This window comes from Carcharhinus amblyrhynchos, chromosome 25 (genome assembly GCF_965287045.1).
Source record: "Carcharhinus amblyrhynchos chromosome 25, sCarAmb.v2.hapA, whole genome shotgun sequence".
Lineage (NCBI taxonomy): Eukaryota > Metazoa > Chordata > Chondrichthyes > Carcharhiniformes > Carcharhinidae > Carcharhinus > Carcharhinus amblyrhynchos.
This window is the reverse complement of record NC_137348.1, coordinates 28,993,832-29,017,051: the sequence shown is the minus strand read 5'-3', so window position 1 is coordinate 29,017,051 and position 23,220 is coordinate 28,993,832. Positions and strand designations below refer to the sequence as shown.

Genomic DNA, 23,220 nt, shown 5'->3' with positions numbered 1-23,220 from the left:
AAATTGAAATCTCGTTAGCTCTGAGGAGCCACTAATGACTGTACAGCCCAAGTTCCAAGAGATCTCATGCAAAGGACAACTGCATTTACTAACCCAGGTTGGCCAGAGGGAGATAAGATTGTTTGTTCAGACAGAAACACTAGGAGTAGGAGTAGGCCATTCGACCCTTGGAGCCATCTCTGCTATTCAATATGATCATGGCTGATCCTCTTTCTCAATGTCATATTCCAGCTTTCTCCCCATATCCCTTGATTCCATTAAAATCTAAAAAGAAATTCTACCTCCTTCTTGAATATATTCAATGAAGAATCTTTTCCTCGTGTCAGTCCTAAATGGTCTACCCCATATCTGAAGATGTACACCCTGGTTCTCAACTCTCCAACCAGGGAAAGCATCCTCCCTACATCTAGTCTGTCCAACCCTGATAGAATTTTATACATTTCAATCTTTATAGGGCAGCACAGTAGCTAGCACTGCTGCCTCACAGCGCCAGGGATTGGGGCTCGATTCCTGGCTTGGGTCACTGTCTGTGTGGAGTTTGCACATTCTCCCTGTGTCTGTGTGGGTTTCCTCCCACAGTCCAAAGATGTGCGGGTTAGGTGGATTAGCTATGCTAAGTTGCCCCTTAGTGTCAGGGAGACTCGCTGGGGTAAATGTGTGGGGTTATTGAGGTAGGGCCTGTGTGAGATTGTGATCAGTGCAGATTTGATGGGCTGAATGGCCTCCTTCTGCACTGGAGGTAATATAGAATTCTTAGTATGAGGTCCTTCATTTTAGTTTTACTATAATAAGTAGACTAGGTTAAGTAATTACAAAGTGCCTTATATAGTGGGAATTCACATTGTGCCTGGAACAATATATACAAAGGCATTAAAAACTGTCTAACCACAAATTAACTAAGTATTATAAACTTAAACTGTTTTTTAAATATATATGTATTGTAACTAGAATGTATTTCAAATGTGTTTGAGAACCTTGGCCAAACAATAATCTAGGTAATCAGCATGATGGGAAACACAGCGGTAGACAGACCAAATTCTTTTAATACAGTTGAGCGTGGTGAGCAGTTTGTTCTTATCTATCTGGGATAGGCAGGAGTAGGTTTAATTAGAGTTTTGAAATGGATGGGAGTGAACGTGCTCCTGGGTAGTAAGGCTGGTGCAGTCATTCAAGCTGATAAAAGAGGCCAGATTCAGGTGAAGCAATGACCCCTTTCACCAATTAAAATTTGTAGATGTTAGCTGTGGCCTTAGATATAATCAGATGCATGTAGATTTCCTTGGTAACAGGGTAGGAACCTTGGGTGCAATAAGCTAATGCTCTCCTCATCCTGTCGACAGGTGAAACATTATTAGCTCAGGTAATACTATGTAATATTGTAATTGGACCCTCCAGTCTGGGTGACAGGCTGGGCAGGAGATTGAAGTGTTCAGGATGATATACCAATTCTAGATCAGTAATGTTAAGCTAGAGAGGATAGTCAACCCTTATTGATCGCTCTTTCTCCTGATGCATGCATTAGCAAATACATTTTTTTTCATTCTTTAATTACCTGCTGACTTTTGTAGTCAGTGTATTGGTTGAGGAGATCAACTGGGTATAAGACATCCCAGTGAGACAGCTCAGAAAATTCCTCTTACAGGATGATTCTATGATTCAAATCTCCTCTCATCCGTCAAAACTCTAGTGAATACAGGACCAGTCAAACAAATCTGTCCTCGTCAAACAGTTCTGCTAACCCGGCATCCCCCCCAGTGAACCTCTGCTACACTCTCTCTGTAGCACATGTATCTTTTCTTAGGGAGAGAGGCCAAATCTTCACTCAATACTCCAGCTGAGGTCTCACTAAGGCCGTGTGTAACTACAGTAAGACATTCCTATTTCTGAACTTAAGTCCTATTGGAATGAAAGCCAACATAAAATTTAACTTCCTAATTGCTTGCTGTGCCTGACTCTCCACTTTCATTGACTGGTGCACAAGACACCCAGATCCCTTTGTACATCCACACTTCCCAATATATCACAATTTAAATAATCTTCCCTTCTGTTTTACCACATCAAAGTGTATAACTTCACATTTAGCCACTTTATCAACTGCGTCTGCCATATGCTTACCCACTCGTTCAACTTGTCTAAATCACCTTGAAGTTTCCTAACATTCCTCTCACAACTCACAGTTCTGCCCAGTTTTGCATCATCTGAAAACTTAGCAGTGTTACATTTGGTTCCCTTACCCAGGTCATTTATATACATTGTGAACAACTGGGGCCCAAGCACTGATCCCCGCAATATACCATGAGTCATTGACTGCCACTCGAAAAAAGACCCATTTATTTCTCACTTTCTGTCAACCAATTCTTAATTCATGCCAATATATAACCACCACCACCCCCCCCATCACGTGCTTTCATTTTGCCCACCAACCTCTGACGCGAGAACTTATCAAGAGTCCAATACACTGCGACCACTGGTTCTCTCTTATCTATTCTACTAGTTACATATCCAAAAAACTCCCGTAGATTTGTTAAGCATGATTTGCCTTTTATAAACCCATACTGGTTTGTCCAATTCTGTTAATATTATCCAAATGTTCTGTTATCATATCCTTTGTAATAGACTCTAGCATCTTCCTCATTACTGATGTCAGGCTGTTCAAAGATTTTTTTAAAGTTTATTTAGAAGTGTCACAAGTAGGATTGCAATGAAGTTAGTGTGAAAATTCCATAGTCGTCACACTCTGGCGCCTGTTCGGGTACACAGAGGGAGAATTTAGTATGGCCAATGCACCTAACCAGCACGTCATTCGAACTGTGGGAGGAAACCAGAGCACCTGGAGGAAACCCACGCAGACACGGGGAGAATGTGCAAACTCCACACAGTCACCCAAGCCAGGAATTGAACCTGGGCCTCTGGCACTGAGGCGCCAGTGCTAGCCACCGTGCCATCCCTAGTCTGTAATTCTATTTTTCCTCTCCCTCTCTTTTTGAATAGTGGGACTGCCCCAGTGTTTGTAGAATTTTGGAAAATGACCACTAATGCATCCAAAGGTTGTTCGACTTTCCTTTCAATTCCAAATGGTGGAGATATTTAATGGATATCTATCCTTTGTCAAAAATGGTGGACAGCTGGGAATCATGTAACATGGGTTGAGTTTGTGAAACAAGGACTATTGCCTTGCTGGACTGCATCGTTAATTCCACAGTTTAAAACCTGATCAGCAGGCCACAGTGAAGAAACTTTGGCCCAGGTTGGTGACCTGAACCCCAAGTACCCTGCTTCTGCTGGAAGACTATACCATGTCCTACAAGACTGATGCATCTCTGCATGTCTATTTCATCGTGCAAAGTAATCATAATTGAAAAAGTGATTTATCCAGCATCGGTTTTCAACCTACCAACCTCCATAGAGAAATACCTCTTGGACATGGACTCGGTAATCCATATAAAATAATATTTCCTTCCTCTGTGGTCTATGCTCTGTAAATCTTTCTTCTCTCTACCCCTGTTTAGCTTTTTCAGGTGAGGCAGTGTTGTGAACCCTCTTCGCGATTCAGGTGTGTGTAAATAAACTAACCCTCTAAGCTCATCCATCTTGAGTTAATGGAAAATTGGATTGTACCAAAGGGGTTTGGAAAAAACGCTACCACTTATAAACAGGGAAACAAATCAAAAGAACTTTCTGTTTACAGGTGGGTAGTGAGAGGAGGAATTAGTGCTGTCAATTACAATGTAACAAATAATGGGCATTAACTAATGTGACAAGTGTGCAAACTTGCTAACCTTTGAGACGATATTCACTCACTGCACTGATGGTATTACTTGCAGTGGCTGGAGCAAGATAAATCCGGGGTTGTGATTACAATGTTCTGGAATGACATGGCACTCTGGCCAGCTACGAGCATTTAATATCGATACTCCAATCATATTTTTAATACACATACATCTTAGTAACATTGAAATAGTCAACATTTTATCACGGTGTGGGGACAATATAAATGTCAAGTTCACTTGTAACGGAGAAGAATGGAACCGTTGTGCTGAATGCAAACATTGATCGAAAGTGTGATATTTGACACGTGAGTTGGAAAATAACACGCACGTTCTGATGTCAGAATGTGCAAAGTACAAGGTTTATTTTTCAGAAAACACAGGGGGATATAGTATTTTATATATATATATATATCATAATACTGTATTTTCACCAATGTTACAAGAGTGACCTCCAGTGTGTTGGAGTGCCCTTGGTCTTTGACTTCAGGCATTATAACATCCTGATGGCCACTCTCCCTGGGAACCACAGTTTACACAGAGTAGACTCCTTTCCAGATTAATCCCTGACCAGCTTCCCTTTTACAATTGTTTGTTGTTAAATATGCTGACATCTACCACTGAAATACCTTTGATAAGATCATACTTGTCTTCAGAGCAACCGTTCTTCAACAACACTGATTTGATCTTAACAGGATTCAGCTGAACAAACAGAATGCAGATACATTTAATTGTTTTACAATAGTAATAGCTTCTTAAAAGGCCTACGTCATCAGGATTTTTTTTGTGGCTTTCAAGCCAGATATTTTCAGTAAAAATAGTGTTGAAGTCATCGTATCCCTTGATTAATGCTGCTCAGGCCACAGCCTGATCTGTACATCAAGGTCTTCCATTTCCTTTCACCAGAGACATTTTGTCGACTGTTTCAAAAGATTTATGAGTGTTATCATACTCTGTTGACGAATTTTAGTAAGTCGATAGACAGGAGTGCAAAGCACTCGCATCCACTATTTTTTCTGGTAAAATTGGTAAAGAGAGGAACATAGGCTTTCATACAAAGATCAAATTTCAGGAATAGTCAAAAATATTATTCTGCATTTTCCAAAAAAAAAGACTTTCTCAAGCCATGGATGACACCAAATGTTCCATGTTTGCCATGACTACACCACCAGAGATAAATATGTTGCTATGGAAACCACCAGTTAAGCCCTTCTCTCAAGATGACACAGCCTCTTTAAAATGACAACCCAACCCTAACTATTTTTAGGAATGCTCAAACAACCACTTGCCAATAGGGTTCTTTCTCTTTTTACACACGGGAAGCAAAAATTACTCAAAGCGGGTTTCAGATTACACCGAATTCAAGTAGCCATTTTGTTTTAAAACCCCCTTTGAGACAATGATGGTGCAGTTGTGTCCAGGAAGTTCACTATTTGCTGCAGTATACAGCATATTACTTTACAATGAATTTACAACAGTATTTTGTTTTTCAATAAGCTTTATTCAGTCAATCATGCATGGACAAATAAAAGACCCATTCAAACATTCCAAAAAAAAATTCATGTTTTCTTTTTTTTTGGTTAGCCACTTCCCAGACAGGAAGTTTTCTTTTCTCGTAGACAGGAAGTGATATAAAAAATCTAGCAGGGCAAAAGGTTAATGCAAGATTCAAGCTCGGGGCATGACATGCATTTTCTGTCGGTCTAATCCAACAAAAAGTAACTGTGGTGCATAACGACATTTTGTCCCAATTATAATTAGGGTTGTGTTTCTTTTTGGTACGAGTGCAAACCGTCAATTAAAAGACATCAGAACAGCTCAGCAAATGCATCTTTATATAGTTTTGTAACATTCATACATTCTCAACATATTAGTTAATGCGACAAAGCCAGTTAACATTGTTTTTTTTTAAAGATTCGCAGAAGTCTTGTTTAAAAATTGTGCAAATTAGAAAACATGAAGCACGTGAAATTTTTCCTTCTAAGTTTTATTTTAATTCAAGGACTCTGCCTCATACAAAATGTAACTTGTAGAAACTGCAGAAGTTCAAAGTTTGGCTGATAAACGTCAATCAGGCAACAAACTTGGTCAATCATAGGACTTTATCAGCTCCAGTCATGTTGCATGGTTGGAACTGGTGAACTTTCCCAACACTGTTTCATATATAAAGTTATCGCAACAAACTCCCAAATTTATAAATTTTTTTTTAAACTTTCCCTTAAAAATGGACAGATGATGAATACATTGTATCAAAAAAGTGGTACCAAGATAAACAATATTCCATGCACACACTTTTATCACATGCTAACGTTACTTCATCAAACTACAGTCACGAAGAAACAGAACTCTGGATGTGAAAATAGTTGGGTGCATCTTGAGTTTGGCAAACCTACTGTAAACAGATGAAGGGAAGGAATGCAGTTCGAAGGCATTTCAGCTGCACACAGAAAAAGGTGGAGAGGCCACAGGTAACAGTTTTGACAGTAAACTGACAAGAGTTTCCATCTTCCTCTTATTACTATAATTTTATTTCTCTCTCTCTCTCTCTGTTCGTTTACCCACAGCAGCCCCACAATACTGAATCGGGACGAGATGATTTTAGGTAAGATTGTTGATACTTCTGTGTACATAAAAAAGGGGAGATGTTTGCTTGAAACTCCCCCGTCACAATCAACCTCACGTCACAAACGGTCAGTTCTACAAGTATGGGAGAGTTTACCTTTCTAAATAAAAATCCAATCCTTCTGCACAAATGTAGGTTCTACAATTAATGAGTACAATTGGTGCATGCATTATTCACGATGTAAGTTGACCTAAAACGTTCCAGGAACAATTTTTAAATCAATATATATTCCCCCCCCCAACCCAATAATGGGTTTTCTTTTTTTTAAAATTTTAAATAATCGTTGTGCCTTTGTTATAAGGAAATCTATAAAACATTTGGTCACAATCGTGCTGGAGTCTGAAACAGGAGAATCCAGCAGGTAAAGCTACAGAAAGGATGATTTTCCTTTTTTTTTGCCTGACAAAATATCAACTTGTTGCATAGCCCTCGCCAACAAAACACTGGGATCATCCTCTGTGAACCAGTGTCCTCATTTCTTCTTTCAATTCTTCAAAGTGCACGTTTTGTAGGCTACTCCCAACACATTTTTGTTTTAGGAAAATAAAAGACAATTACAAAGGCAACAGCAATGTTTTCCCACGTACCCTCACAACATAGAAACTGTACACCATGAAACATGTGCTCGTAAATGCCGCAACCAAGTTGATAAGACTGGACATGCACCGTGAATTGTAAGGACAGCAGACAATGATGCTGTACTGGTTCGCACACTGTTTCGGCACTGATCTTCCTATGTCTTAACTTTCAGAGAAGGTTAAAGCCTAGATTTGCTCATCGACACCAAATAGAGTCTTTTGGCTTTATGTTTCAAATTTGATTTTTGCTACACATCATTACTAATCTCAAGTCAGGTTATTTTTTTTAAAAAATCATCTCGTAGATATTTGATTTACACCACTAACTTCGCCCACCTATACATTTCAGCCAGACCTCCCACTTACCAGTTAAGACGCACTGAAGCAAGTTTGCATCTTCTCTTACGAGCTATTTAAAAGGTTAGGCACTTGGAATTCAACAGCTGGAGCACAAAATACAAAAGAGTGGAATGATGTCGTGCTAACTCCTCAACATACAAATTCCCACTGTTTTTTTTGTACACTTTGTGTAAAACGACGGAACGCTACGAAGTTGGCGTGACTGCGTAAGGCTAGCCACTGGTGATTTAATAAAAGCAGGATCGCAGGTCACCTTTTGTTTATCTCGACGGTAAACGTGAAGAAGAGCGACACAACGAAAGGAAAGGAAAAAAAAAAGTTTAAAAGAATCGCCAAAAACTTTTTTTTTAAAAAAAACAGAGCGTGAAAAGCAAACGACGCTGAGGAAGGCCTCCGGATCTGAAGGTGCCGTCAACTTAAAACGGAACATGTTGCAGAAGTTCTTGGTGCAGATGAGAACAATGCAGAGACATGCGGAGACATAGTGCAGTGCAAGAGGAGAAATTTGTTTACTGGCTCCATTCAAGACATGTTTATCTGTTATCAACACATCAAAGTCCTACATTTGAAAGGTTTTGCTGTCTTGCGTTAGTCTCTCGATATGCATTAAAATATCTTATTCAACATCCCCCCCACCCCCCTACCTCTGGTATTCAAAGTCTGCGATGAAAGTAGAACCAGCTTCTCACAACCTACTTCATAAAGAGGCAATCTCATTCGCCTCTTGCCCCCACCCCCACCCCCTCCCAGTGGGTCACAATAGCAGGCTACTGTATTTCATCGGGAGGTTTTTGTCCCCCCCCCTTACTGGTTAAAGTATACATTTGTAAATAAATTTGGCATCCGTTGTTTTCTGAAATAGCCAATGTGGGGAGAGATATAGAAAAACAGATGTTTTCTAGAATGAAACAGTCTTTTGTTTTATTCACTTCAAGTGAGGGTTTTTTTTTTCACTTGCAAATTCAGTGCAAAAACAAGCTGAAGCAATTCTTTTTTTTAAAAAGAAAATTAGATTTCTGGAACAACTTCCAGTTTCAAAATCCCCGTGAATGCTGCATATTACTTAATATACACTCTCGAGCTCTGACAGAACACCCTGCAGATGATAAAACTCATCGTTATTAATGCATAATCTGTAAGAGTCTCGCTCGACCGGCACGCTAGCACCAATCGTCTTCGTCTGTCTCGCGATAATATTTCCGCTCTCCTGCTCCCGTCCCAGGGCCCATGCTCATGCCCAGGTTGCAGTGGTAACCGTTCGGGACTCTGCGGCTTTGGTGAGACTGAGACGCAAAGGACGAGACGCAAGACGTCCTGGGGGACCTGCCCGTGGTGGCGGCCACAGCCACCTCGAAGGTCAGAGTTTCTTCCGGCAGGGTCTGCCCCCCGCCATCGCTGTTGCAACTTTCACGGTGCCCCAAGTAAGGGTCCGATCCGATGCGCATCACCGTCGGTTGTCTGCCCTCGCCGCTGGCGTAAGGGTGGTTCTGGGACTCGCTGCGCAGCAGAGTGTTGTGCTCTGATCGCCCGCGGCTGAGCCTCCCTGGGGGAGTCGGGGGTAAGACGCCGTGCAGGTTGCTAAACTGAGTCGGAGAGGAGTTTGCAGTTTTGTAGGTGACGCTGGGGCGCGGTGTTAGAGGTGTCTGCGGCAGCTGCCGTCGACCACGACACGGGGTGCTCGCGCCAGAGACGGACTGCAGGGGGCTGCCGTTAACCGAACCACTGCCCTGGATGAAAATTGGAACAAAGCAATTCAAAAAACAAAAGAACAGACGCACGGAGAAACAACAAAAGGAAAACGTCAACAGAAAAGGACACAGAGGTCACGTGAAAGAAGAAATAAGGTGAAATGGGCAGACGCGCACCAAAAAGAGAAAGTAAAGTATGAGGCAAAATACACAAAGATGCAGAGAGAATTGGGGGAAAAATGATTATCATGAGTGGCAAAATCAATTCTGGAAAAAGTAGGTAGATAATTAGCAGTATTAAGCACTAAGTATACAAGATAAACCCATAAAGAGGCTGGTAAATAGGAAGAGTGCAGAGGCAGGAAGCTGAGGGAACATAAGAGGTTTCATTGCTGCAGTATTTAAAGAATATTAATTGATGACAATCTGAATGAATGGTTGATACGTTTAAATCATTAACAAGGTCATTTTCAATAGAATCATAGAACAGAATCCCTTCAGTGCAGAAGGAGGCTGTTCAGCCTACCGAGTCTGCATTAACGCTCTGACAGAGTACCTTACCGAGGTCCTCTCCTCTGCCCTATCCCTGTAACCCCCTGGCTAATCCATCTAACCTACTCATCTTGGGACATTAAGGGGCAATTTAGCATGGCCAACCCAACTAAACTGTCCAGTGACAATCCAACTAAATTAATCTACACATCTTTGGACTTGGGAGGAAACCGGAGCACCCAGAGGAAACCCGCACAGGCATGGGGAGGACGTGTAGATTCCACGCAGACTGTCATCCAAGGCCGGAATTGAAGCTGGGCCTCTGGTGCTTTGCCATTAGATGGAAGTTGCTAAAACATAGTGCATTATTTTCTGTGCAACACTGAGGGAAAATGGTAAAGACAGATGCCTTAACATGTCACACTACCTGTGTACATTCATGAAAAAAACACGACTGTGAATTTAAGTAAGGTGTACATGTTACACATTAATGAATATAGAGGCACGTGTACTGCAGAATGATGTAAGAAACATAAGAATTCACATCAGGACTAAGTCGTACGGTTCCACAATCCTGTTCTGCCATTTAATAGGATCCTGCTCAATCCTGTACCTCAACTCTACTTTTCCAATCGCAATAATCCTTTGATCGCAACATGAATTCAATCAATGAGCATCCTTTGCGATTGAGAATTTTCTCCTAAACTTAAACCAGGTGAAGACTGGAAATTGGTGAGATCACTTGGCCAACGGGGGAGGCAGTGGCATAGTGGTATTATCACTGGACAGAGACCCAGAGCGCCATCAATGGACCCAGGTTCAAATCCTGCCACGGCTGATGGTGAAGTTTGAATTCAATAAAAAAATCTGGAATTAAAAAGTTTAACGATGACAATGAAACCATTGTCGATTGTCGGGAAAAACCCATCTTGTTCACTAGTGTCCTTTAGGGAAGGAAATCTGTCGTTCTTACCTGGTCTGGCCTACACGGAAAGTTAAAGTTCACAAGTTTTGAAGTTTATTTACTTATTGGGCAGCACGGCAGCACAGCGGTTAGCACTGCTGCTTCACAGTTCCAGGGACCCGGGTTCGATTCCCGGCTTGGGTCACTGTCTGTGTGGAGTTTGCACATTCTCCTTGTGTCTGTGTGGGTTTCCTCCGGGTGCTGCAGTTTTCTCCCACAGTCCAAAGATGTTAGGTTGATTGGCCATGATAAAATTGCCCCTTAGTGTCCTAAGATGCATAGGTTAGAGGGATTAATGGTTAAAATATGTAGGGTTATGGGGATAGGGCCTGAGTGGGATTGTGGTCAGTGCAGATTTGATGGGCCAAGTGGCCTCTTTCTGTACTGTAGGGTTTCAATGATTTCTACGATTCTAGATACATGTGACTCCAGAGCCACAGAAATGTGATTGACTCTCAAATGGCCACTGGAATGGAGGGCAGTTAGGGACGGGCAATGAATGCCGCCCACATCCATTAAATGAACAAAATAAAAACACTGCGTGCAGTTTTGGTCTCCATATTTAAAGGAGGATGTGATTGTGTTGGTGGCAGTTCAGAAGAGAGTTACAAGACGGATACTACATTGAGTGCAGATATCTTGGAGGGTTGAGGGGCTGGAGGAAATAATGCAGACAGATAGGAACGAGGCCATGGAGGGATTCGAAAACAGGGAGGAGATCATGACATTGCTTGACCGTGAGACAAAGCAGGTCAACGGGCAGAGGAGAAGGACTGGGATGAAACTTGGTGCAAGTTAAAATATGGGCAGTTGAGTTTTGGATGTGCTTAAACTCATCAAAGGCAGAACGTGGAATACCGATAAGGAAAGTGTTGAAATATTCCAGTAGAAGAATTTTAAGTTGTTGCGGCAAATCAGGATAGCTAAATAAGCAGCACATAACTGACACAGGGAAAGAGAAGAGGAAAATATTTTGCACGCGCAAAAATACAATAGAAAAATAGAAAGGGCCAATCTGGTATTGGAAAATTAAAGTTCACACGTTTTAAAGTTTATTAATGTCACAAGTAGGCTTACATTAGCACTGCAGTGAAAATTCCCTAGTCGTCACACTCTGGCACCAGTTCGGGTTCACTCAGCGAGAATTTGGCATGGTCAATTCACCTAACCTGCATATCTTTGGACTGTGTGTGGAAACTGGAGCACCCAGAGGAAACCCACGCAGACACAGGGAGAACATGCAGTCTCGATACAGACAGTGACCCAAGCCGGGAATCAAACCTGGGTCCCTCACGCTGTGAGGCAGCAGTGCTAACCACCGTGCCACCCATTTTAATGTTAATTGGGCTGGAAGTAGAATTTAAAAAATACTTATTGTTCCATTGTAACTTAGGTACTGAAAGCACAAAATATAAAAGATAAACACTTAAATAACTGTGTGCAGTACACCAAGTGTGATCTGACCAATATAGATTGAGTGTAACTTGTCTACTATTCCTCTTAACTGCACCCTGACTGATAGAGATTATTTTAGACTTTAGGCAATAAATGATAATCATTTATAAGATTTATGTTAAATATATATTCGCTGGAATTTTCTGGCTGTTCATGTCGCCAGGATCTTCTGGTCCCACCAACAGTGCACATCTGCTGTGGCTTTCCATGCTGTGTAAGGTGCAGTCAATGGGAAATCCCATTGCCAGAGGTGGGAACAGAGATTCCCACTGCCAGAACACGGCACCTCCCACTGCTGAGAAACACGTCGTGGACGGGCCAGAGAATCTCCTATCCCCATTCTCTTACTGAATTACTTTAAAGCTATCTTTTGTTTAACACTCCTAATGTGTCCCTAAAAAAAAAAACAGGGTACTAAACAAAAATCATCCCGATTCTGGGGCAGACATGGCGGTAAAATTCCAGCTATAAAAATCTGTCAACAACAAAATAAATTTTAACTTCTAACAGTTGATTTCAACAAGTAATCTCTCCCCCTCCCACCATCAGTAAGTTAAAGTTTTATTAGAATTTACAGTTGCCCATAAGCTCCAGCTGGCACATGCTGAGTTATTCTCACCTGTCTGTGGAGGCCATGATCTGGGACTGCGCTCGGAGATGTCGACCGGCTCTCGTCAGTTGATTTGGGCTGCGGCACCTCCTGACTTCCATATCGGTCGCAGGAGTAGTAACGCTGCTTCTCATTGGAGGATGGAGATTTCCTCTCCTGTGACCTACCTCGCACGCGCTCCTTTGACGTTTGGACCTTTTGACGAGCTGCAGAACTGAGGTCATCTGTTTGGTCTGTAGGGAACAACATCGGATAAGAGTTGATAGATATTCTTCCATTTTTAATAAGAGACCATTTATTGATCTAGTATGCTACTCATACTGAATTATGATGCTGAAAACAGCACTATTATTCTTGCAGATGAAGGGCATTTTTCAGCTGGCAGAAAACCATTTTGCATTAGTTTATTTATTCCCTTTCCTATGGTCCGTTGCTCCAGTCTTATCCAGGAGGCACCCTGCTCCAAAGGCCTTTCCCAACAATTTAAAAAATAATTCATTCATGGAACGTGCATGTCGCTGGCTGGCCAGCATTTATTACCCATCCCTAGTTGCCCTTGAGAAGGTGGTGGTGAGCTGCCTTCTTGAATCCGCGTGCTGTAGGTTGACCCATAATGCCATTAGGGAGAGAATCCCAGGATTTTGACCCAGCGACTGCAAAGGAATAGTGATATATTTCCACGTCAAGATGAGTGACTTGGAGGGGAACTTGCAGGTCATGGTCACCCCTTGTATCTGCTGCCCTTATCCTTCTAGGTGGAAGTGGTCATGGGTTTGGAAGGCGCTGTCTAAGAATCTTTGGTGAATTGTTGTAGCGCATCTTGTAGACAGTACATACTGCTGCTACTGAGTGTCGGTGGTGGAGGGAGTGGATGTTTGTAGATGTGATGCCAATCAAGCAGGCTGTTTTATCCTGGATATTGTCAAGCTTCTTGAGTGTTGTTGGACCTGCACCCATCCAGGCAAGTGGGGACTATTCCATCACATTTTTGACTTGTGCCTTGTAGATGGTGGATAGGCTTTGGAGAGTCAGGAAGTGAGTTACTCGCTGCAGTATTCCTAGCCTCTGACCTGCTCTTGTAGCAACTGTGTTACTATCCAGTTGAGTTTCTGGCCAATGGTAACCCGAAGGATGTTGACAGTGAGGGATTCAGTGATGGTAACACCATTCTAGACAATGATGCTCCAAGGGAGCAGGAAAATTGTGCTACACTTTCCACTTTATCATTTCTGCGAGTCTTCTCCCATGGAAGTGGAAATGCACAGCTTTCATTCAGGACCTCCATGTAATGATGCAGGAAACTGGGGGCTCCCAAGTGTAAAATGGGGGAGACTGGTGGGGACTTATATCCAACTTGTCCACATTGCAGTGCGTAGGTAAGGTTGTTTTTTGAAGTCATGGATAATAAATAGCTTGTTCATATTTGCAATTGAAAGCACAATGTCAACCTTCACAGCTTGTCACTCTAAGTTAATATGATTTTGATAATAGCATTATCCACATCAAAGCATTCTTAGACAGCTGTCAGATATATTTTACATAGATTACTTCACTTTTAGAATTTGTTTATTTAGCTTGCTTAGATCTAGTGTGTCGGACATACTCTGAACCTGAAACATAGACCAGCACAGCATAGGAATAAGCCCTTTGCCCCACCATATTGTGCCGAACATAACGCCAAATGAAACCAATCCCTTCTGCTTGCCCTTGGTCCATGTCCCTCGATTCCTTGCATATTCATATTGCTAATCTAAAGGCCCCTTAAACTACCCTATCGTATCTGCCTCCACCACCACCCCTGGCAGCGCGTTGCAGACATGTACCTGTGTAAATGCCTTGTCCCTCAAATCTCCTTTGAACTTTGTCCCTCTCACCTTAAGTACATGCCTTCTACTATTAGACATTCCAATTCTGGGAAAAAGATTCTGACTGTCAAGCCTATCCGTGCCTTTCATTATTTTATACACTTCTATCAGGTGGAATATATTACATTTCTAGTCAGACACATTGATGTGATCGTAAAACTTTTAATTAATTTCAGCATGAGCATCCAAAATAGAGGAAAATAAAACCAAGGAAACCACTGTGCCTCCAGAACAAAACAAACTGAATTTTCTTCTCCATCAAAAAGTACAATATCAGTCAAAAATGCTTGATGCAAACATCTGGGGTGCTGACAAGATAAACTGCCCCATTCCACAGTATTAACACCTCTCGCCTTTGACGAACACAAGAGTCAGGAAACAAATTATAAATGAGGCCCCCCAAAGAAGTCCATAAATTGTCAAATGTCAGACATCTTATCATTCCCAACTCCCTGATCCTAAGGTGATCCCAGCTTGTTACCTGTTTCTCCGTCAGCATGTCTGCTGGGAGACCTCTCAAGCGACCGCTGCTTCTTCTCTTTTCTCCGATGACAGCGATGCTGATGGTGGTGGTGATGGTGAGGAACTCGCTCCGGGATAACGCGCTCCAGAGAGTAATCGGGCAGATGCATCCCATGAGAGCGTTGTGGGGTCAGCGTAGAGATGGAACGCTTCATGGGGCTTGTGTCTGGAATTGGCTGCACAAAAAAGGGACACAACACCCGAGAAAGTTAGAAGGTCTGAGTACACTGCAGTTATATTCGTTCCATTTTATTCTGCTAATTTCTTAATGTCACATTATTAAGCATGGTTTTTAATACTAAAGAAGTTATTAAGAAACACAAAATTATTATTTATGTCGACTCAAACACCATTCAATAAGCGCGAGCAAGCACACTTTATAATAGAGTATATGCTGGTTGACCTTCGATTGCTTTGTGTTACGGCATCATTAATCACATTAACTTCTTCATAGAGATACTGATGAGAGGAAAACTTCCAGTATAACATTAGGAATAGGACTCAGCCTTTCAATTCTACCCACTTAGCTCCTCAGGCGTGCTCCACCATTCAATTCCATTGTGGCTGACATGTACTTGAAATCCATTTTTATTTATGTGTTATTAATGTCACAAGTAGGTTTACATTAATACTGCAATGAAGTTACTGTGAAAATCCCCCAGTCAACACATTCCGGCACCTGTTTAGGTACACCGAGGGAGAATTTAGTGTGGCCAATGCACCTAACCAGCACGTCTTTCAGACTGTGGGAGGAAACCGGAGCACTTGGCAGAAACCCATGCAGACACAGGGAGAAGGTGCAAACTCCACACAGTGATCCAAACCAGGAATTGAACCTGGGTCCCTGCTGCTGTGAGGTTGCCGTGTTAACCACTGTGCCACCCCACTCTTTTCTCTTGGTCACTTCGATCCATAGCCCTTGTTGACTTTACTGAAAAAAAATCTCTCTCATTCTTTACAACTCCAAATCTGCCAAGATCCACAGCCTTTTGGGGGAAGAGTTTGAAATTTCTACTCTTTTGTTTCTGAAAAAATGTTCCAAAAGGGAAAACAAAACAAGTTTTTGGTAAGATTCTACCCACAATGCGCAATTTGCAATTCATGGAAACGAGACAATTTTTATAACCAAAAGATTTCTTGATTGCATATTTTCCTTTTGGCCTATTCCACCAATTTTTCCTTATGTTTGGTTGCTGATATCACTAAAACATATGCATTAATATTATAGTTCGAGCATATCCAATTAACTATAAGTTGCTAGCTTAAGACGGGATGAGGAAGCATGTAAATATCACAGAAATATATGCAAGCAAAACTAAAGTAGTTTTTATAAAAGATTAAGATGTCTCAGAATTCACTTCCTGAATTGATGCATTCTGAACTGGACTTTTGCACTTTTTTTTCATTATCAGTACTCTCATTCTGAATAGAATCTTTTGTCTGTTTTTGAATACTATGTACACTGAATGTTATATATTAGTGGACTTGAGCAACACACTACAAACAAAAGAATCCAAGTAAAAATGATACTTGGTCCCAAATGAGATTAAACTCTGAGACTGGTCAAGTGGGCTCAAGGCAAATGGGTAGATGGTATTTATCCCAGAGCGCTGTTAGAGACTCGGGATCAGATCTGTAGGGCATTACCAAGAGTTATTGAACACTGTGATAGTACAGAATATTTCACATGAACCAAAACAGTGCCTATATTCAAAAAGAAAGCCAACATAAACAATGGCAACTATAGACCTAGCAGTCTACAATGGAATTGATGATTAGCAGTAAATCCAAGGAGCTCCTGTACAAAATAACCTGATTAACTGCAGTCAACGGAGAAATAGAAGACCTTAGCTGATAAACCACCCTTTGACTTCTTTGTAGAAATAATAGACAAGGGAGTAAAGAACTACTGGGGGACAGACAAGAAAGTGGAGTTGAGTCCACTACCAGATCAGCCATGATTTTATTGAATGGCGGAACAGGCTTGGAGGGCTGACTGGCCTACTCCTAAGCCCTATGATCATTTTTGACTTCATGCATGCAAATTAGGAGTAACCACAGCGTAAATCTTGTTAATAAAATGGAGGTAAGGCCTGGCAGCACTTCTCTTTAAGATGTAGCAGCTTCTCAGTGGCACAGTTACAAGTTTCTTGAACTCAACACATTCTTCAGGAGCTGCTACCAGTGCCTGAAGCTTCAAACGCAGTTACAGGACTGGGCCAGACACCATGTTGAAATGAAGTCCAGCATTCCCAGACGAACAAGTCTAAATGGGGTTTCATTTATACGCACAGCGATCAAAAGACCGAAGTAAAATAAAAGTGGACATAATACAAGTTACATACTGCAAGGACACTCCCAGATGATCGAGATGATTTCTTCAGCAAAGCGTCGAGTAAGACGACACAATGAAGCAGCCCATAGCACAGGGTCGGGTGAGGTTAGGAAGGGTTAGACGGGAGGTCAGGTGGAAACAGAGAAAAAGCATCGCAAACCAAATCACCAGATATTTATGAAAGCAAAAACAGATCAACCCAGGATGGCCAGATACCACACAGAAGTAGGCGCAGAGGAAGTTTCAGTATTGATGGAGAAAATCGATAGGAGAACAAAACAGAGAAAAGACAAGTCGATGAAGTGAGAAGTTGGATTAAGGAGTGAGGGGAAGGATTGATGAATCAAATGTTGGTTAGGATGAGAAAGACAAAGCACAAAAATTATGAAATGTCACAGCAATTGAGCTCAAAACAATTAATAATTGCATGATTGTTTTCGGTTACATCAAATATATATTACCAGTCTGGAGAAATGAACAAGCAACGGATACTGTGATTGACAGTTTCAACCAGCCAAAAAATACAACCATCGCTCCAAACACAATGAATGGTATCCAGGACGTACGTTAAACTTTCACACAGGAATGGAGACTGACTATAAATCTCAGCGTTAATGATTTGTAATTGTAAAATGAACAGGTCTGGGAAAATACCAATTGCATCGGGAAACATAAGACACTGGGTGGGATTATCTGGCTGCGCTGGCCCCAAGACCGGAAAATCCCACCAGAGGTCAATGGGATCTTTGCACGGTTTGTGTCCTGCCCGCTATGATTCCTATGGTGGGCGGGAGGGGAAAATTCTGCCCACTGAGTCCTGGTAAGTACACTGAACAGAGTACGAGCTTCATCGCAAGTAGAAGAGTTAAGAGATTTCTTTTCATTTTTTGGAGGTTTGCAGGGTTGAATGGAAACGTGTAAATGATTCTGGTTCTCTTTGGCTTCATTTCTACTGAATGATTACCTCTCATTCCTGATTGCAGTTCAACTTTACACTTGTCAGGTTAACTTACATGAACGCTCAATGCTATGTTTTGAAGTGGTTTTCAGCAAATTAGACATAACTGCCTAAATAACAGTGTTTCACTAAGCTGACTGAAAATGATTTCTTGAACTGTGAGTACTTCCAGTGGATTAGCTCTATTATTATTATGAAATAGCACTATCATAGAATCCCTACAGCGCAGAAGGAAGCTATTCAGCCCATTGAGCCTACCAACCCAGGCCTTTTCTCTGTAATCCCAAATATTTATTCTTCAAATCCCCAAGGAGCAATGTAGCCTGTCCAATCAACCTAACCCGCACATCTTTGGAGTATGGGAGGAAATTGGGGCACCCAGAGGAAACCCTCGCAGACACGAAAAAAATGTGTTAACTTCACACAGACATGGACCCAAGATTGGAATTGAACCTGGGTCCCTGGTGATGTGAGACAGCAGTGCTAACCTCTGTGCCACCATTATTTAAATTCAGTTCAACACTGTTCAGCAATAATATGAAAGTATAATGAACTGTAAGGGCATTTTTTTTTAAAGGTGTCCAACAAAAATTTGTAAGAAACAAAGTCTAACCGATAAACAGGACAGAATCATAGAACCCCTTCGGCCCATCGAGTCCACACCGAACACAATCCCACCCAGGCCCTACCCCCATATCCCTACATATTTTACTCACTAATCCCTCTAACCTATGCATCTCAGCACACCAAGGGGCAATTTTTTAGCATGGCCAATCAACCTAACCTGCACATCTTTGGACTGTGGGAGGAAACCCACGCAGACACGAGGAGAATGTGCAATCTCCACACAGACAGCGACCCAAGCCGGGAATCGAACCCAGGTCCCTGGAGCTGTGAAGCAGCAGTGCTAACCACTGTGCTACCGTGCCACCCTAAGAACATAGCAAACAGTATATTTTACACAGAAATTGAACGGTTAATTATTTAGTTGTCCTTGCTCTCAGACTGTGGTGAAAGGAGATACCAATTTAATCTTAGTCGGATTTCACAAGGTTCATTGTTTTCTCTTTGGTTACTCCCATATTTAATGTCCATCTTCCCAGGGTTCACTCTGTAGACTTGTCTAAAACCTAAGGCATTTTGTGACTATCTCAGCTCTGCTCAACATCTCTCATGATGCGGAGATGCCGGCGTTGGACTGGGGTGGGCACGGTAAGTCTCACAACACTTTGTTAAAGTCCAGCAGGTTTATTTGGAATTATGAGCTTTCAGAGTGCTGCTCCTACATCCACTCACCTGAGGAAGGAGCAGCAGCGCTCTGAAAGCTCATGATTCCAAATAAACCTATTGGACTTTAACCTGGGGTTGTGAGACTTCTTACTGTGCTCACCCCAGTCTGACGCTGGCATCGCCACATCAATGTGCTTCTTCTCATGGTTTTGTCCATAGACTTGTCTAAATCCCATGGCACTTTGTAACTATCTCATCTCTGTTCAACATCTCTCAGAGTGGGAATTCATGTAGCCTCTGCACTGATGTCAAAACACTCCAAGCACATTGGCATCATTTGAAACCTTAATGTACGCTTCTGGGTTTTCTTTTGTGAAACTCTTACCTGGGTTTCTGCAGTCAACCGAGGCATTGATGCTGCACGTCCTTGACTCTCCAAACCCGGCTGGTCGACCTGATTCACATCATACCCCATCTCTCTCATCTCGACAGCCTATGCAAGAGCAAAGGGATATCAACTCTTTTGCATTCAATTCAATTTACCATAGTTTCGCTGTATACTGAGGTTAAAGATCTGCTTAAGCACGTTCGCAATCGACACAAGTCAATAATTAAAGCTGGTGATGTTCATTATTTCATGCGAATCTTTTTTAACTTCTCAATGACAAACACCAACAAGGTGCTTCCTTCGAAAAAGCAGTACTGCCAAGGCTGGAAATCTGAGCTAAAAGCAGAAAAGGCTTTTCTGGTCAGGCAGCAGCTACAGAAACAGAAATAGAGTTAGCGGCGGGAGTTCTCTGAATTCCTACTCCCCACCAACCCCCCCAACCGCCGCCCATGAGAAGGGAGAATTTGGCGCTCAGCCAAATCGCCTTTCAGAGCAGCGGGATCCGAGAATCCCAGCCACAGACTAGTTCAGAGAATCCCAGCCAATATTTCAGGTCAAGAGCCTTTCATCAGATCTGGGGAAGTTAGAGATGTAGGCTGGAATTCTCTGACCTCACCCACAGTGATAGATTAAAAGACAGGAGAGATTGAATGGTGTGCTCCAGAGATGTGTAGGTTAGGTGCATTGGCCATGATAAATTGCCCCTTAGTGTCTCGGGATGTGTAGGTTAGAGGGATTAGCGGGGCAAATATGTGGGGTCACAGGGATAGGGCCTAGGTAGGTTGTTGTTGGTGCAGACTCAATGGGCTGAATGGCTTCCTTCCACACTGTAGGGATTCTATGATTCTATGAATGACGCACAAGTCAGTTTTCCAAGGTCAAAAATAATGTCTGGAATCTTATCACAATTCACCACAGCGAGATTTTCCCATCCCATCGCAGTGAATGGCAATTTGGTTGGCTGGCTGCCAAATTCTCCAATTTAGCTGTAGCAGGACCATGGCTTGAACAGATCACTCCCTATGTTTCTCTTCTTACCATGGTTTTTGCTTTTAGGCGGCGTGCTGCTGTCTGAAAGCAAAAACGAGGGAGAAATGAAGCAGAAACATGCAAGAAATGGAAACAAAAGGAATTGCCCAGTTACTTGCTTGGGAGAGATGGTGGAATACTGCTAATGTCATGGGACTCACAATCCAGAGGCCCAGGCTAATGCCAAGGTTGCGTGTTCAAATCCCATCACGGCAGCTGATGGAATTTTAACTTAATGGTGGCCATTATCAACTGCCATCAAAACCCATCTGGTTCAATGATGTCCTTTAGGGAAAGAAATCTGCCATACTTACCCAGTCTGGCCTACTTGTGAATCCAGGTCCCCAAGATTTGTTCAGGAACTAACGGAAGTTCCAATGCAATGTGTTCATGGGAACTGTCCAGAAAGTTTGAATTTCCGATGGGCAAATCCCCTATTTCCTGGAATCCTCTGCAAAAGTCTTCAACTCTTGAGACTTTGGAAAGTTCCAACTTACTCACTTGGATAGTTACCCAAGAAATGTTTGACAGAAACATTCTGGACTAACTTCTGGGTGACTTTACAACTGATGGTCCTGAAACATCCCTTAACCCCTGACTGCGCCGACAGTCGAATCTTCCTCCAATCTCTGACCCGACTTAACTTGTCTTCACCACCTGGCCTTGAATTGAACATCTGAGAGTCTGCTGTGGGCCTGGATTCACAAGTAGGCCAGACTGGGTAAGTATGGTAGATTTCCTTCCCTAAAGGACGTCACTGAACCAGATGGGTTTTGATGGCAGTTGACAATGGCCACCATCAAGTTAAAATTCCATCAGCTGCTGTGGTGGGATTTGAACCTGCAACCTCGGCATTAGCCTGGGCCTCTGGATTACGAGTCCCATGACGTTAGCAGTATTCCACCATTTCTCCCAAGCAAGCATCTGAAAGTAGAGGATAACACCATACTTGCCTCACATGGTGCCTTTTATCAAGCTACTTCGCAATAGGAGCTGGTTAGAAATAGGGATGGTGGAAAGGAGTTTTATTTTCTCTTGTGATGTGTACAGCTTCAACAAAGCAGTTTCCTGAATTCTGCTGAGGGCAGTAAGAGTCAATCATGGCATGCGAGACTGGAGTCATACGTAGACCAGGTCAGGTACAAGTGATAGATTCCCTTTTCCTACTATTTGCAAAAGGGGAGATGGTTAAGAAGAGAGTCAGTAACAACTGAAGTGAAACGGATGAAGGCTCCACCAGTGATGATATCATAGAACCCCTACAGTGCACAAGAAGGCCATTCAGCCCATCGAGTCTGCACCAACCACAATCCCACTCAGGCCCTATTTTCGTAACACCACATATTTAACCTGCTAATCGCCCTGACACTAAGGGTCAATTTAGCATAGCAAATCAATCTAACCCGCATATCTTTAGGCTGTGGGAGAAAACCCTCGTAGACGTGGGGAGAAAGTGCAAACTCCACACTGACAGCAACCCGAGGCGGGAACTGAACCTGGGTCCCTGGCGCTGTGAGGCAGCAGTGCTAACCACTGTGCCACCCTTATAGTGGAGGGAATGGGAATGTACAGTTGGACAATCTCAAAACATGCAGAGGTTAGAGGCTAGATTATAGGAAAATGGTGCAGAATAGAGAAGAGCATGCAAGAATTTGTAATAAGGATAAAGGTGCTTTAGTAGCACAAGTGACTTGATTATGTTAATTAGGCAATCATAGAATCATACAGTGCACAAGAGGTTGGCAGGGCATGCGGGGGAGGAGGAAAAATCATGATCAATGGACCTCTCTCTAGACAAAACGTATAGCCTAGATTTCTATAGTGCTGAATATTGACTCAGCAAAAAAAAAACAGACCATTTTCGATCCCCTTTATGTAACAATGCAGGCTCCTTCCGCATTAGCCTCACAGAATATTGCATCTTATTCTCTAGTCACGTGCATTACGTACACAAGATGCACCTTTCAGAATCAAATCGAACAGTAAGCGAGTATAAGCTTTAGATGTAATGTCAGCCACGTTCACTCACAGTTGTCACCGGGAATTATTAACTGTGTTATGAAATTCTCTCCTGCACGTTAAATATTAAATTCGTACCTGAGGGCTGCTTTGGGTAACTGGGACTTCATCCGCCTGACTACGTTCTGGCATTCGCAGCTTAGCCTCATTAAATGCCTCCTGGGCCCGCAACCAGGGTGAAGATTCTTTGAGGCCGCCTTGATACAAACTAAATGACAGAAAATATAATTATTACAGAACAACCCACACTGTCAAAAATATACATGCTGTCTGTTATAACTTGACTGGGAACTAATCTCCAGGCATTTCTGAGATAAATATGACAGGGACACACATA

General features: G+C 42.3%; 1 protein-coding gene across 1 annotated transcript in view; it reads right to left on the bottom strand.

Annotated features, from left to right (window-relative positions):
- Window positions 1–8,137: 8,137 nt before the first annotated feature.
- Window positions 8,138–23,220, bottom strand: part of cacna1ba (calcium channel, voltage-dependent, N type, alpha 1B subunit, a) — a 621,447-nt gene continuing 606,364 nt past the window's right edge. The window contains exons 42-46 of the mRNA XM_080212160.1: window positions 22,962–23,091; window positions 19,833–19,940; window positions 14,884–15,100; window positions 12,547–12,770; window positions 8,138–9,055 (exon numbers count right to left, since the gene is read on the bottom strand). Coding sequence (XP_080068286.1) covers window positions 8,489–9,055; window positions 12,547–12,770; window positions 14,884–15,100; window positions 19,833–19,940; window positions 22,962–23,091 — 1,246 coding nt within the window. The 3' untranslated portion in view covers window positions 8,138–8,488. The remainder of the gene's footprint in view (window positions 9,056–12,546; window positions 12,771–14,883; window positions 15,101–19,832; window positions 19,941–22,961; window positions 23,092–23,220) is intronic.